General features: G+C 42.4%; 1 protein-coding gene across 1 annotated transcript in view; it reads right to left on the bottom strand.

The window, feature by feature from the left end:
- Nucleotides 1-7131: 7131 nt before the first annotated feature.
- LOC112250854 (potassium/sodium hyperpolarization-activated cyclic nucleotide-gated channel 2) overlaps nucleotides 7132-12451 on the bottom strand; it is a 75741-nt gene continuing 70421 nt past the window's right edge. The window contains exon 8 of the mRNA XM_024421340.2: nucleotides 7132-8687. Coding sequence (XP_024277108.1) covers nucleotides 7711-8687 — 977 coding nt within the window. The 3' untranslated portion in view covers nucleotides 7132-7710. The remainder of the gene's footprint in view (nucleotides 8688-12451) is intronic.

Below are 12451 nucleotides of genomic sequence, written 5' to 3'. Positions count from 1 at the left end.
TCAACATTAGCTTGCTAGGTCAAACAGTGTCATTGACTGAGTTTTAAGAGGGAGCTCTATAACCAGGATTTTATTTTTGATTTCTATACTGTAATTGATTGTATTGCGTTTGTATACCTAATCATTATTATTTTAACTAATACATTGCATTCAGTGTGTGGTTGTATTTTCATACTACATTTATTCTATTGCAAAGGAGTACATTCTGAAAACAATCATCTAAACTTTAAATATCTATTAGTAATATCCCTAGCCTCTCGTTTTTCCCCTAGCAAGTCATTATCATAGAATTTAATTTACTGAGATGTCCTTTTCACAATTATTCCCATGTTGTTCCATCCGAGTCACAGAGATGACTGTTTTCAGGATTTTCTCCCATGCAATCATAACTCAATAAAAATACAACTACACAAGGAATGCAATTAACTTTAATATATTATTAGACAAAATTATTAGGCACACAACACAATCACAATACAGAAATAAAACAAAACCCTGGGTATAGAGTGCACTCTTAAAACCTCTGTCACTGAAGTGATGAAAACAAATGGAAATGCAACATTACTCACGGTACCGCAGCAAACTCCCCGAAACTATAATTCCAAGGCCGATGCTTATCTATAATCCATGGCGGAAAATGCCCTGCGTGCAATAGAAACGATGTCCAGCGTCATAAAATAAGTCCTGCTCTCGCTTGGAACAACTACCATTGAAGCAACGATGGCTACACTCCATAGCAGGTGAATTCAGGTAAGTTGGATAGATAGAGAGTTGAAGCTTGCACATGAAAGCAACACAAGTATTTGATGAAAAGCAACCGAACATAGTTTTACGACAGCCTTTGCTGTTAAGCCAAAGTGTTTCTAATGCAGGATTTCAAAAGGATGTAGTATACATTTGAGGGATTTATAAACACTTAACTTGTGATCTGATGTCATGGTACATAATGTGCACAGTAGCGGGTATCCTAGCTATTGAAGCAACCTAGTGTGAGGAGTTTTAGCATGGCTCAAGCTGTAAGGGATCCAAATGTCTCCATGTGTTAGCCAGGACACTCACTCACTGAGCGAGCTCTATGGGTCATCTGCCAAGCTCTCCCAGTATCGCTGCGTATCTGCTGCCCCGTGGCGTGATGAGTGCCCACCTCTCAGCAAAGCCAGCAGGGGGGCGCTGGCCACTGGCAGCCCCAGAGGGGGGTTAGGGGGTACTCTGACCTAGAGCTCTGACGCACACTAATGGGTGGCGTGGCTCACTGACTGTCACACACACCTCATCACTGATGCAGCGACCCTAGCTATTGTCACTGTCTGCTCAGTGATGGAGCAGTGTTTGTGTGTGTGCGTGCTTGTGTGTGTGTGCGAGTGCACACCGTGTGAGTGAGTGAGTGAGTGAGTGAGATTATTGTGCTGGGACGTCATTGCATTGAGCAAATTAACCTTGGAAGAATAACAATAAGGTATGGTATTGACAACCATGTCAATTTATCACTGTGTACAATTACAATTGAATCAAGAACATTCAAGAGGATGTTCCATCATTACAGACATTGGCAATGAATGTCAAGGGTCATGACCACTTAGTCATATTGATGCAGCAAGTGTCACTAATGGAGGAAAAGGTATCCTCATGAGTGAATGCTTTATTGCACAGTAAATGGTGTATTTCAAAGGTGATGGAAAATCCAATCAAAAGGTTGAGTGCAGAGAACAGGGGAACACCAGTTGATTATATAATGATATAAGGATATGTATAATATAATGATGTATATATGATATAATCCCTATTAACATTTGTTAGAAGTGCAATGTGCATTATGTAATAGCTGATCAGCCAACAACAAACATTAGTAATCCAAATGGTATTTATTCTCTTTCCTTATTACATGTATTGCAGTTAGATATACATCACAACTGAATTTATTTGCATTTGGGGAGCTTTTGTTTTACAGCCACAGAGACAATGAACTCGATGTAGTATGTGGAAACTAGGTATGCTAGGCACTAGGTGTATATACAGTACACGTGTTATGGGGATCCCTTTTCTAGAGAGATGAGACATTTACTGCTCTTTAAAAGAACCAGCTCCCAATTCTGATTAGCATGTGTACCTTTATTGTTTCTGTTGCTCTCACTAGCTGTAAGTATATATCTTTTTTCATCATGGCTGGGTTTCCAACCAGCTCAGAAAAGAGACCATCAGCTGTTAAGTCAATTGAGTGCTGTTTAGGAACAAGTTTAGGAACAATGTTAGGCGATAACAGCTGACTCTGCCACTTTGTGCTCAAAGCACCATTTGTATACAGTCACCTCCCTCCAATCTCTCTCAATGTCCACACCCACTCAAAGACGCACTCAAATGGAATCATATAGTCTGTGATGCAGCTAAAAACATTACAGGTTAAATGGGGTCAGCATTAGAGAGGAACAAAAACAAAGACCATATTGTGCAGCATACTGTACATGTGCTCAAATCACATCGGTCACAACAGTGTCCGCCAATAGAGATGGAAAGCGTCTCAAACAGAAAATCACACTGCTAGTTCCATACTGAGTAATGTTTCAGAAACTACTGTATGAGAGTGAGATGTGTAGGTTATGAGTATGAGGAACATTATACATGTCTATGGCTGTAAGCAATGAATTCACACTTTTTGGGGGGAATAACATTCATGAATATACCATCCTATCTCATTGCTTACAGTTTAGGATATTGGTAATAAACCAACAGAAACAGATTTTGTTCAAATGTCAAAGATGTTTGTCCGACCACAGCAACACTTGAAATATAACGTCAGACAAAGTTCAACTGAAAGGACTAACTGATCATTAATTTGATTTGGTGGAGTGATCATTCCAGAGGCCCCCCATCATGCAGTGTCAATGGGATTTCTGTTCGAGTTTGAATCTCAAGTTAGGATTAGGCACTACGATGTTTGTGGAACTCCCCTAAAATGTGAGTTTGAAGACTGGGCCAAGCTTTCTGGTAGACTACAAAGCCTGTGAAATGTCAGCTCACGTAACTGTCACCCCAAACCCTCTCTCTCCACCATGACTGGCCACTTCAAAATTACCTCTCTCCCCATCGCAGCTATTTGAATATTTTATTTGCGAGGTTGATTAGTATTAAATTGTCGCCCTTCTCTAATCCATGTTCTCCCTGATTTATGTCCCAGCTTTACATGCTATTTCTCCACAATCACCTGCTCAGCAACACAACAAAAAAACAGCCATCAGTGTCTCCCTAAATGAACTCACTGAGCTGAAGCCATTTCTAAAACTGCAACAGTTTCTGTAAAGTACACTATATTTGGTAAGAGGGAACGACATATGGGGGGCTAATAAAGCATTTGGAAAACACAGATGCTGCGGATTGTGACAAACGCAGATGCCTAACTTGGCCCAGGGGTGTTCTGTGTTTTTCTGTAAAAAGCTCAGGCGCATTATTTTTTTTACAGAGAAAGAGCTTTTCTCTGACAGTGTGAGAGAAAGGGTTACACCAGTGTCAGGATTCAAGGCTAAATTGATAATTGGTTTGAGGATACTTCAGGAAAAGTGGTTAGGAATGTTTGCAGAGCTGAGAGACAACAATGCCCTGAAGATAGTGTTGATAGATATTTCATGTAATTGTATTGCACTGGAAAAATCAAATGAGCAAAATAAACACTTCATTCAAATTCTTGATAGAGTTTCTGTTGTGTATAGCGATGAATAAAACAGTACCACACGTTTCATTGTTTCAGTTCCTCTGAATAGAACAAAACATGTACTAATTGTTATAGAATATGACCTATACAGTACGTACAGTAAATATAAGGGTTTAAAAAGTTATTTCCGTCTCTTCCTGGAAATGTAAGCCAAAACATCAAGGACTCTTTCTTATACTGCTTGTTATTGCGTCATATATTTATTCAAGTTACAGTTTAAATCACAATTTGGCAAGGAAACATCCCAAGAAAAATGCTGGGTAAAGGCTAAACACATGACAACAAATGTAGCTATTGGAGAGGATAACTGTCATTCTAACCTGACAAAATGAACGTGCTTCAGATTGGATTGTATACTAAACACAAATACAGTATAAACGCAACATGGAACAATTTCTAAGATTTTATTGAGTTACAGTTCATATAAGGAAATCAGTCAATTGAAATAAATAAATTAGGCCCTAATCTATGGATTTCACATGCCTAGGAACATTGACATCAGCAAACCGCTTTCCCACACGACACCATACACGTGGTCTGCGGTTATGAGGCCGGTTGGATGTACTGTCAAATTCTCTAAAACGACGTTGGAGGCGGCTTATGGTAGAGAAATGAACATTCAGTTCTCTGGCGACAGTTCTAGTGGACATTCCTGCAGTCAATATGCCAATTGCACGCTCCCTCAAAAATTGAGACATCTGTGGCATTGTATTGTGTGACAAAACTTCACATTTTAGAGTGGCCTTTTATTGTCCCCAGCACTAGGTCCATCTGTATAATGATCTTGCTGTTTAATCAGCTTCTTGATATGCCACACCTGTCAGGTGGATGGATTATCTTGGTAAAAGAGAAATGCTCACCAACAGGGATGTAAATCAATGTGTGCACAACATTTGAGAGAAATAAGCTTTTTGTGCATATGGAACATTTCTGGGATCTTTTATTTCAGCTCATGAAACATGGGACCAACACTTTACATGTTGCGTTTATATTTTTATTCAGTGTCTATGGATTGCATGAAATATTCCCACCATTTACCATCTTAAGTGTGTCATGTACAGTAGATATAAGAACTTCCAAACGCTTCCCATAAACAAATCTTAAGCCATTCAAAAACATAGACATTTTATTCCAATTTTGGCTTTTCATCTAAACTTCTGTTTGTATTGTATGGTATTTATTACATGTTTGTTAAATGTCCTAATTTATTGCTAGACAAATAGTCTCAAAACCTGCTCAGCGATCTAAAAGGAATTCGGCCATTAAAACCACCTTCAAACACATGAAAGTTCCCAAAGAAGTTTCATTGGGCATAATTTCCAGCAACAAATCCCTTCCAAACCCACAACCTTGGCGCCACTGACAAGGTGGATGATACAGTAAAACTTATAATGAAACACAATGGAAAGTAATAACAGTCCAAAATAAATGGGGCCTGAGGGGATCCAATCTTCTCTCTCATTACATAGTAATGGTGGTGGTGGTGGTGGTGGTACGGGGGTTATTGAGCAGCAGATGAAGTGGATATCAGCGCTTGGAAAGCCTCTTCCACTAATACTTTTGGACACTAATCAGTGGAGGCCGGTACACACATTCAGTGGCATCACTTATGGTAAGAGACACATCATTGAAATGCACCCTCCAAAATGTCTGCTCTGTTCTTGCTGCAGATTAGAATAGAATGGGAGTCATTTAGATTTCAGCATTCCAGAAGCATTATGTAATTTATGCACACAAAATCTACCTCAATTTGATGCAATATTACTGTTAGAATTTGAGAGGAAAGGAAAAAGAAAATGGATTTGTTTTAAACTTCAAATAATCTAAAAAGTCTTGTAATGGATGGGACAATGCAGATGAGATGAAAAGTTCAATGTATTCATTAAATGGTGTAATGTGTGGCTCTGACCAGGGTGCATCAGTCTGTACAGTATAAGAATACATATTAGCGTAATCAATTACACTGCACAGTGCCTTCAGAACATCAGTCAGACTATTATCTTGGATATGTTTTAAAATATAAAACTATGATCTGTCTATTCTAAACTTCTGCTATGCAAAAAACCTGATACGCATTTCCACCAGGGTTGAATGAGATACAGTATGTTGATATATTCATGTGATTCATAACTCAAATCAGGAAATGGATTTCAATAGCCGAGCAGCCAATGGGGATGGATGACTTGGTTTAAACACTATATACACAAAAGTATGTGGACACCCCATCAAATCAGTGGATTTGGATGTTTCAGCCATACCCGTTGCTGACAGGTGTATAAAATTGAGCACACCGCCATGCAATCTCAATAGACAAACATTGGCAGTAGAATGGCCTTACTGAAGAGCTTTCAACATGGCACCGTCATAGGATGCCACCTTTCCAGCAAATCAGTTCGTCAAATTTCTGCCCTGCTAGAGCTTCCCCAGTCAACTGTAAGTGCTGTTATTGTGAAGTGGAAATGTCTAGGAGCAACAACGGCTCCGCCCAAAGCGGTAGGCCACACAAGCTCACAGAATGGGACTGCCGTGTGCTGCAGCACATAGAGCGTAAAAATTGTCTGTCCACGGTTGCAACAGTCACTGCCGAGTTCTAAACTGCTTCTGGAAGCAACGTCAGCACAATAATTGTTAATCGGGAGATTCAGGAAATGGATTTCAATAGCTGAGCAGCCGCACACTAACCTAAGATCACCATGCACAATGCCAAGCGCAGGCTGGAGTGGTTTAAAGCTTGCTGCCATTGGATACTGGAGCAGTTGAAACGCCCTGACCTCAACCCCATCGAACACCTTTGGGATGAATTGGAACGCCAACTGCGAGCCAGGTCTCGTCGCCCAACATCAGTGCCCGACCTCACTAATGCTCATGTGGCTGAATGGAAGCAAGACCTCTCAGCAATGTTACAACATCTAGTGGAAAGCTTTCCCAGCAGAGTAGAGGTTGTTATAGCAGCAAAGGGGGGATAAACTCCATATTACTGCTCATGATTTTCTAATGAGATGTGGTCGACGAGTATGTGCCCACATACTTTTGCTCATGTAGTGTACCCTAGCTGTATTCTGGCCAAGCCAGAAGGAAATGTAGGCTGTAGACTCCAAGAAAAATACTGAAATTATACCTACACTGTCATCTGCAAATACAATTTGAGGATGGGGGAAGATATATTTTATAGATATGAATTCCTTATTAACACACACACACACACACACACACACACACACACACACACACACACACACACACACACACACACACACACACACACACACACACACACACACACACACACACACACACACACACACACACACACACACACACACACACACACACACACACACACACACACACACACACACACACACACACACACACACACACACACACACACACAAAATGCAATGCAACATTTTGTTTATTAAGCCCAACCTGTAAAAAAAAAAACACAAAAAAAACAATAATTTAAGACATGGTCTAAAAAAAACATTTTCTTGTTTTCTGAAACAATATTACAGTGACATGAGTAGAACTTTTGTTAAAACCAGTCCGTAGAGAAAAGATGAAATCCCAGAAGAACTTCTGCAAAGCGTTGATGTCATCATTGTCATCTGAAGCAGGTTCCTGATTTTCTTCTTGTCCCTGCCAGTTTGTATTGTTCGACTATATAGATAATGGGTGAGAGATGCGTGCTATTTATGTTGAATATGGTTACAGTAAAGAGAGTAAATAAAGGAGAGATGTGGGGAGAAGGTGCTACTACTACGTACGGCCGGTATCTACAATCTATGTCTGTGGGTGGAGTAGAAACATCCCACCTCTGATAATAACTATATTGTTAGTCATACATTGTCTTCCAGCTACGGTCTCCCTCTCCAAGGTCCCACAGCATACATTCTTATAGTCATATTCAGACCCGTGTGACAGGGAGAGATTATGGGGTCTAAGGACGAAACCTTCCACAGTTCCCACAACCAAAAACTCCTGGCTCTGCAGAAATCTAATAAAGGTCACAAATTGGAAGATAGCCTCGATCTGACATGGTCTGTCTCAGGGTGGCTGGCTTTGGAGTCCTTTTTGGGTAAACCCGAGTCCGGAAGGGCTGGCGCCAAGACTGATCCCATGCCCACTCCCATGCCGATTCCCATACCCGCACCCATGCCTGTCCCCAGCGATGTCAGAGTCCCCGGGAGGGAGGCTAGAGGAAACGCCCCCACAGACATCTGGTGGGGCAGCACCATCCTATGAGTCACAGCGCTCCTGAGCCCCACAGAGCCCGGGGGGGTCTGAGGTGGCCCAATGGAGGTTGAGGAAACACGGTTGGACTGTGATGGGCTCGGGGCCACGGGTTGAGCCCCTCCCTGGGGCAGAGAGGGCTGAGAGGCAGACAGTGCCCTGGCGTCCTGACTCAGACTGCCAATGTGCAGAGAGCGGGTGCTGTTATGAGTGTTGGGCCGGTGTGGGGGGCTGGGTACGATCTGCTGGACCAGGGAGAGCTGGGAGCCAGAAGAGTGGCCGTACTGGAATGTCCGTCCCCCAGCAGCTAGGGGGCTCTGGATGGGGGGGCTCGAGAGGGCGGAGGCGAAGGCACCACCGGCGTGTAGCTGGGGCTGCATGGTCTGCTCAGTCTGGGGAGGAGGGGAGGCTGACATGCTCTGCATCACCTGGAACCTCCGTACCATCCGAGGTGACTGCAGGGCCCCGGCCCCTACCAGGGGGCCTGCCATGGGGGGACAGAAGCTCATAGCCACAGCCTGCTGGAGGGTGGCGATGGCTGAGCTCTGAGGTGGGGCTGGAGGAGCGAAGATACCCCCATGCGTGGGGGGGTTGGACATGGACATGGCACGAGGCCTCTGCATGTCCACCTGCTGCACCATCTCACGGTCATATTTCACAATCTCTTGGATAATTTCATTCTCTCGGTTGTTGAAGACACCTGAGTTGAGGTCATGCTGAACCTTGTGCATTAGGATTGAGTTCTTCTTCCCTGAGGACGGAAAATAGAAGAGAAGAGATGAGACTGTTACCTGAGCAGACACAGTTCCACTGTAGAATCAGCACAATCAATACATTATACAAAGTAATAAACAGCCAAATGGTCCAATGAATACTCCTAACAGTGCCCTACAGTAATAGCATTCCCCCCCTGATTAGTTGGTATTGGAGAAGTTGCTGGCATAGCAGAACAGAGTATGGGGCAGCTAGAAGCAGTTAACCTGATGAGGACACACATGTATTCACATCTCCTTTCAGTCTGCCTATCTGGAGGCTGTCTGTAATGGCTAAGGTGCATAAAGATGGAGGAATTCCGGCCTCCCGGGTGGCGCAGTGGTCTAAGGCACATCGCAGTCTAAGGCACAACCAGAGACTCTGGGTTCAAGCCCAGGCTCTGTCGCAGCCGGCCTCGACCGGGAGGTCCATGGGGCGACGCGCAATTGGCCTAGCATCGTCCGGCTTAGAGAGGGTTTGGCCGGGAGGGATATCCTTGTCTCATCGCGCACTAGCGACTTCTGTGGCGGGCCAGACGCAGTGCACGCTGAACAGGTCGCTAGGTGCACGGTGTTTCCTCCGACACATTGGTGCGGCTGGCTACCGGGTTGGATACGCGCTGTGTTAAGAAGCAGTGCGGCTTGGTTGGGTTGTGTTTCGGAGGTCGCATGACTCTCGACCTTCAGAGTTGTAGTGATGAGACAAGGCAGTAACTACTAACAATTGGATACTACGAAATTGGGGAGAAAAAGGGGGTAAAAATACAATTTAAATTTTAAAAAGATATGATGCCATTGTTCTTGCACTATCCACAGACTTTTTAATCTACGGTGCGCAACTTGTAAATCAACGTGTTTAATGTGTAAATCAGCACAATCTACTTTTTTTTTTTTTTTAATTGCCACCTTTTTGGGGCTAAAATTGGGATCATGTATACTGTGCTAATGCCAATACAAAAAAATAGTATTGGACAGCATTGTACAAGCTTGTACAGCAAGCTTAGCAAATTAGGCATCTGTGGTAAGTACACGGGGGCCGCCATCTTTATGCACCTTCGCTACTGAATTCACAGACAGTAATTTTTCACTGAGAAGGGAAGATACGCTCGAGCCTCCGTATGTGTCAGTGGTCTCACTGTAGATGTTTTTAACTGTGTGTGTTTGTGTACTAGAGCTGGGCAAAAAGTCATATTGTGATCAATTGAATTCTTGACCCATTTTGCTCGATAACAATAAATAAATAATTGTCAAAAGTTTGGACACTCATTTAAGTGCTTTTCTGTATTTTTACTATGTTCTACATTGTAGAATAATAGTGACGACATCAAAATGATGAAATAACACATATGGAATCATGTAGTAACCAAAAAAGTGTTAAACAAATCAAAATATATTTTAAATTTGAGATCCTTCAAAGTAGTCACCCTTTGCCTTGATGACAGCTTTGCACACTCTTGGCATTCTCTCAACCAGCTTCATGAGGAACGCTTTTCCAACAGTCTTGAAGGAGTTCCCATATACAGTTGAAATCGGAAGTCATTAAAACTTGGTTTTTAACCACTCCATAAATTTCTTGTTAACAAACTAGAGTTTTGGCAGGTCGGTTAGGGCATCTACTTTGTGCTTTACACAAGTAATTTTTCCAAAAATTGTTTACAGACAGATTATTTCACTTATAATTCATTGTATCACAATTCCAGTGGGTCAGAAGTTTACATACACTAAGTTGACAATGCCTTTAAACAGCTTGGAAAATTCCAGAAAATGATGTCATGGCTTTAGAAACTTCTGATAGGCTAATTTACGTCATTTGAGTCAATTGGAAGTGTACCTGTGGATGGATTTCAAGGCCTACCTTCAAACTCAGTGCCTTTTTGCTTGAGATCATGGGAAAATCAAAAGAAATCAGCCAAGACCTCAGAAAGAAAATTGTAGACCTCCACATGTTTGGTTCATCCTTGGGAGCAATTTCCAAAGGCCTGAAGGTATCATGTTCATCTGTACAAACAATAGTACGCAAGTATAAACACAATGGGACCACAGAGCCGTCATACCGCTCAGGAAGGAGACGCTGTCTCCTAGAAATGAACGCACTTTGGTGTGAAAATCAATCCCAGAACAACAGCAAAGGAACTTGTGAAGATACCGGAGGAAACAGGTACAAAAGTATCTATATCCACAGTAAAACGAGTCCTATATCGACATAACCTGAAAGGCCGCTTAGCAAGGAAGAAGCCACTGCTCCAAAACCGCCATAAAAAAAAGCCAGACTACGGTTTGCAACTGTACATATGGACAAAGATCATACTTTTTGGAGAAATGTCCTCTGGTCTGATGAAACAAAAATAAAATTGTTTGGCCATAACAACAATCCTTATGTTGGGAGGGAAAAGAGGGAGGCTTGCAAGCTGAAGAACACCATCCCAACCGTGAAGCACGGGGGTGGCAGCATCATGTTGTGGGGGTGCTTTGCTGCAGGAGGGACTAGTGCACTTCATGAGGAGGGGAAATTATGTGGATATATTGAAGCAACATCTCAAGACATCAGTCAGGAAGTGAAAGCTTGGTCGCAAATAGGTCAAGCATACTTCCAAAGTTGTGGCAAAATAGCTTAAGGACAACAAAGTCAAGGTATTGGAGTGGCCATCACAAAGCCCTGACCTCAATCCGATAGAACATTTGTGGGCAGAACTGAAAAAGCGTGTGTGAGCAAGGAGGCCTACAAACCTGACTCAGTTACACCAGCTCTGTCAGGAGGAATGGGCCAGAATTCAACCAACTTATTGTGGGAAGCTTGTTGAAGGCTACCCAAAATGTTTGACCCAAGTTAAACAATTTAAAGGCAATGTTACCAAATACTAATTGAGTGTATGTAAACTTCTAACCCACTGGGGATGTGATGAAGGGTATAAAAGCTGAAATAAATCATTCTCTCTACTATTATTCTGACATTTCACATTCGTAAAATAAAGTGGTGATCCTAACTGACCTAAAACAGGGAATTTTTACTAGGATTAAATGTCAGGAATTGTGAAAAACTGAGTTTAAATGTATTTGGCTAAGGTGTATGTAAACTTCTGACTTCAACTGTATGCTGAGCACTTGTTGACTGCTTTTCCTTCACTCTGCGGTCCAACTCATCCCAAACCATCTCAATTGGATTGAGGTCGGGTGACTGTGGAAGCCAGGACATCTGATGCAGCACTCCATCACTCTCCTCCTTGGTCAAATAGCCCTTTCACAGCCTGAAGGTGTGTTTAGAGTCATTGTCCTCTTGAAAAACCACACATGCGGAGATCATCCATTCACCTACTCTGCGTCTCACAAAGACACAGTGGTTGGAACCAAAAATAGCACATTTGGACTCATCAGACCGAAGGACAAATTTCCACCGGTCTAAGGTACATTGCTCATGTTTCTTGGCCCAAGCAAGTCTTCTTTTTATTGGTGTCCTTTAGTAGTTGTTTCTTTGCAGCAATTTGACCATGAAGGCCTGATTCATGCAGTCTTCTCTGAACAATTGATGTTCAGATGTGTCTGTTACTTGAACTCTGTGAAGCATTTATTTGCGCTGCAATTTCTGAGGCTCGAATGAACTTATCCTCTGCAGCAGAGATAACTCTGGGTCTTCCTTTCCTGTGGCGGTCCTCATGAGAGCCAGTTTCATCATAGCCCTTGATGGTTTTTGCAACTGCACTTGAAGAAACATTCAAAGTTCTTGAAATTTTCCAGGTTGACTGACCTTCATGTCTTAAGGTAATAA

Source organism: Oncorhynchus tshawytscha, linkage group LG05 (assembly GCF_018296145.1).
Source record: "Oncorhynchus tshawytscha isolate Ot180627B linkage group LG05, Otsh_v2.0, whole genome shotgun sequence".
In the NCBI taxonomy this organism is placed as follows: domain Eukaryota; kingdom Metazoa; phylum Chordata; class Actinopteri; order Salmoniformes; family Salmonidae; genus Oncorhynchus; species Oncorhynchus tshawytscha.
This window is presented reverse-complemented; position numbering and strand designations above follow the sequence as displayed.